The sequence below is a fragment of the Pyxicephalus adspersus genome, chromosome 11 (assembly GCF_032062135.1).
Source record: "Pyxicephalus adspersus chromosome 11, UCB_Pads_2.0, whole genome shotgun sequence".
In the NCBI taxonomy this organism is placed as follows: Eukaryota; Metazoa; Chordata; class Amphibia; order Anura; family Pyxicephalidae; genus Pyxicephalus; species Pyxicephalus adspersus.
The window spans coordinates 666,292-670,747 of NC_092868.1; the positions used below are offsets into that span (position 1 = coordinate 666,292).

General features: G+C 51.4%; 1 protein-coding gene across 1 annotated transcript in view; it reads right to left on the reverse strand.

Annotated features, from left to right (window-relative positions):
* The window catches only part of LOC140341300 (alkaline phosphatase-like), a gene marked incomplete in the record, with an annotated part of 11,679 nt that overhangs the window by 4,485 nt on the left and 2,738 nt on the right, over positions 1 to 4,456 (reverse strand). Inside the window, 6 exon segments of the mRNA XM_072426937.1 lie at positions 221 to 364; positions 948 to 1,123; positions 1,288 to 1,462; positions 3,337 to 3,452; positions 3,526 to 3,645; positions 4,014 to 4,140. Of these exon segments, the coding sequence (XP_072283038.1) occupies positions 221 to 364; positions 948 to 1,123; positions 1,288 to 1,462; positions 3,337 to 3,452; positions 3,526 to 3,645; positions 4,014 to 4,077 (795 nt within the window).

Here is a 4,456-nt window from a genome sequence, read left to right on the forward strand (position 1 = left end):
GGATGGAGTCTGGACCAGAACAGGGGACCCGGATGGAGTCTGGACCAGAACAGGGGACCCGGATGGAGTCTGGACCAGAACACGAGACCCGGATGGAGTCTGGAGCAGAACAGGAAATGCTATCAGCGGTCCATAAAACTGGTGAGCACTGGGGTGATTAGTATGCCGGGCCCCTATATTACAATGGGACGTTATTGGCTCTGCCGGCCCCGTAACTCACCTTGTTGGGTGGCTTCTTTTCCATCCAGACCTTGGTCAGGTTCAGCCCGTCCAGCCGCGTCCCATTTGCCCGATCATCCTTGGGGTACTCAATGTCGGGGGTGTTTTTAGGGAACATGTATTTTCTTCCCCCTCCCATAATAACCTAAAATAAAGAGACGTCATTACTGATCTGTCCTCATTCTTCTTTCTTCCAGTGACACTCGTCCTTTACAAGGTTTGGTTCCATTCTGCAGCTTCAAGAAATGTAAGTAACCGTAAAACCCCTTCAATAGTTTATATGGACCAGCGGGTACCATGTGGGCACAGACCAGCGGGTACAATGTGGGCACAGAAGATGGCACAGAGGCCATCGGGTCTAATATTGGGGGTCTAACCCCTCATCTATCTATGAAGGATTAAAGTGTTTCCCCCATCTTTACTCATATCGGTCACAAAGCGGAGCCATCTGAGGAGCCAGTTGGGTCATGGTGGCCCCGTCCCCTGCTGGTCGCTGTGAGGATGTTTAATGGTTTTAGGTTCTGCCATTGGAATTATGAGTTCTACCACCATAAGTGATGATTGGAGGTGGGGGGGATGGGCTAGTGGGTGGAGATGCTGGGACCAATGGCATCTGGTGCCCTGGAAACTCCTCAGGGGTGGCATTTATCTACCATGACCCAAGTGCCCCTAATAATGGACCCCAATAACTGAAGGGTAACCCCGAGAGCTGGGATGCCCGGCTCTACCTCTATATCGGGAATGTTGTTCATCAGCTGCCAGGCGATGTCCTTGCATCCTTCATCCAACGCTTCCTTGGGCATCTCATTATCAGAAAACCAATCTCTATTGACGCAGTGGGCATAGGCGGCACTGGGGGTGGCATGGTTGACCCTGGTGGTGGTTACCACTCCGACAGACTTCCCTGGTAGAGAAATTGTACAATCAGTGTGAGGACATTGTGGGGGGATAATGAGTGGCACAATGCAGGGTAATAGCTGGCATTTCCAGGGCAGGGGGGTGGAAATGTTTTAGTCCCTGGCATTACAGCGCCCATTATAGTGCCAGTGTTCGGTTCATACAACTCACCCGCTTCTTTCGCCCACTTCAGGATGGAATCCACCTCATTGCCCTTGGTGGTGTTGCACTGACCCCGCACTGCCGCGGCATTCACACCAACCGTCCCCTCATTGGCTTTCACTCCGCACAAGTAGGCTGTGGCCGTCCCGGCACTGTCGGCAACCTGGGCGTTGGTGTTGTACGTCTGCGAGAGAGAGACGGGTTAGGTTCACCCAATGACTTCACACGCGTGCCATGTTTGGGGTCCTTTACAAAGGTGGGGCCCCCATGTCTGACTGCATACTGATCACTGAATGGGCCCTGGCCCTGGAACGGGTATGCAGCTGGTAAGTAGGACATGTGGGCTATTGTCTATGATCCACCGGTCAGTAAATCTCTATCCTGGATACTCAGGAACCAGAACCAGTACCAGTACATGTTCCTAGGCTGGGCTCACAAAGCCTGACAACCATTTGCAGGGAAATCCAGAGAAGGGGACAGCCAATGATTTAAGGTTGTGATGGGGAAGTCCCAGATTTAGGACCAATGTAGAAGGTGAAGAACAGGGTACAGGTGAATCAACAGGTGAATCTGAGCATATAAAGCAAAGTTCACTGCAATCTCATTACACAGATAAAGACACAGCCATTGTGCTTCATCCTCGTCATTCATTCATCCTCTTCCTCCTCATCATTTATTCATCCTCCTCATCATTCATTCATCCTCCTCATCATTCATTCATCCCCCTTATCATCATTCATTCATCCTCCTCATCATTCATTCATACATCCTCCGCATTATCATTCCTCCTCCTCCTCATCATTCATTCATCCTCATCATCAATCATTCACCTCCTCATCATTCATTCATCCTCATCATCATTCATTAATCATTCACGTCCTCATCATTCATTCATCCTCCTCATCATTCCTCCTCCTCATTCATTCATCATTCATCCTCCTCATTCATTCATCCCCTGCTTTACAGGACCTCCGCACATAAATGTTCTGATATTTGAATCTCCTGACTTTTCCGTTCTGCTGTTTCCTGGTGGATGCTTTGTGCAGGGCTGCGGCTGATGTTGGTGCCATATAATTGTACAGGTGGCTGGGCCGGTGTTTGCTGTCGGCTGGGAATTATTTGTTGCTGCTCCTGATTATTACTTGGAGCAGACGAGAGCTGAATTGGCAGCATTTTGTTGTGTTTGCCGGGTGTCTGGCAGTATAAATATTTAGTCATTTGTCACAAATCCATCCCAGAACCAGAACCCGGACCAGCAGAGTATGAAACGGCTTTGTGTTCTGGGAGCAAAGGATTCTGGGAGACGTCTGGTGGTTTCCTGACCAGCGATGGTTTGGATCAGGACAGGAATGTCGCGGTTCACCTGAGAGAATCTGGGATACCCACGGAAAGATTCACATAGAGGACCGGGGGAGGGGGCCCAGGGCAGAAATAGAACCAAATCCTTCACTGGCCTAAATATAAATCCAACCAGAACCAGAGCCAGAACCAGAGGATACAGAACTCCCTGCAGGTCCAGATGGTGGGAGATCTGCCGAATGTTCTGTTACTTCTCCTCCGAGGCCCAATGTGCAGAAATAAGACGTAATGATGTGACCGGGGGAGCATTAGAGTGATCTCTGTACAGCGCTATGGTATATGTCAGAGCTATATACATGTATAATAATAGTGTGACTGTGGGGGGACATTAGAGTGTCAGCTCCTCTGTACAGAGACTGATGGGACTGGCTCAGTGATCTCTGTACAGCACTGCGGATGGTATATGTCAGAGCTATATAAATGTATAATAATAGTGTGTGACTGTGGGGGGACATTAGAGTGTCAGCTCCTCTGTACAGAGACTGATTCCTGGCTGTGAAATCTTTTTATGGTGCCAATGACCCGGCTTTGTGATTTGTGACGGGGGCTGGTTAGGGGGTCGTTGCCACTCATCACTGAACCTGGTGGGCAGAAGGAAGTTGTGTGCCAGGGGCTGCCAATGTTCCTCCAACATAAGAGCGGGCATTATCTTGGTGCCCCCGGCTTTGCCCCCTTGTGTTCTATTAGAAATCTTCTCACCTTTGACAGCGCCACGAATGGGAATTTGTCCATTTCCAGCACATATTCTTCCCCCGGCTGCCCAGCTAGTTGGCCCTTTAGGATTCGGGTGGCGGTCACAGTTGGCACCCCCATACCTGCAGAACACAATAATGACTTCATTACCAGCCCCAGACTGCAGCACAGAGTCATAGTGGCCCCCATACCCACCATCCCCCAGGAACATGATGACATTCTTGGCGACGTTCTTATTGAGGTCCTGGAGGGTCAGAGCTTGTCGCAGGGTATCCTGGGCCTGGTTCCGCCAGTAGTCCGGGTTCTTTTCTTTCTCTGCCAGAAAAAAATAAAAGTTCTGAAATATTTCAATGCCAAAGTGACACAACAATTATAGGGTCAGAGGACTCAACTGCCCCCCCCCCTTACCTGGGCCCCCTTACCTGGGCAGCCAGGGCCCCCCTCCCCCTTACCTGGGCAGCCAGGGGCCCCCTCCTCCCCCCTTTACCTGGGCAGCCAGGGCCCCCCTCCTCCCCCCTTACCGGTGCGGCCAGGGCCCCTGTCCCCTTACCTGGGCAGCCTGGTCCCCCCTCCCCCCCTTACCTGGGCAGCCAGGGCCCCACCTTACCTGTGCAGACAGGGCCCCCCTCCTCCCCCCCCTTACCTGTGCAACCAGGGCCCCCCCCCATTACGGGCCCCCTTACCTGGGAAGCTGACAGACGTGGACAGCGTGGCCATGAGCAGAGCGGTCCATACTTTAATGATCATTCTCCGGATCTTTGGGGTTCATAGATTTGGCTTTAGAAAAACTCCAAAACTGTGTGAGCGACCCTGGGGAGAGAAGAGGAAATGATCATGCCATCCATACCCACATGCAGCCTTGTGGGCATTGGCCGGTGGGTTAAGATTTTACATCCATGCAAAAGAGAAATCCCCCCACAAATGCCAGGGACTGGCCCTGTGCCCAGCCGTAGTTGGTGCTGGGTATTCACCTGTGCTAGGAATGTTGATGCCAGGTGGCAGCTAGAAATGCCCTGAACCCGAATGTTGTGTATTCTCTGATTTCCCGGAACTTGTGATAGTGAATGTGGTATTGTTGGGGTGTCAGTATGTTGGGGTGTGGGTACTATTGGGGTGTGGGTATTAT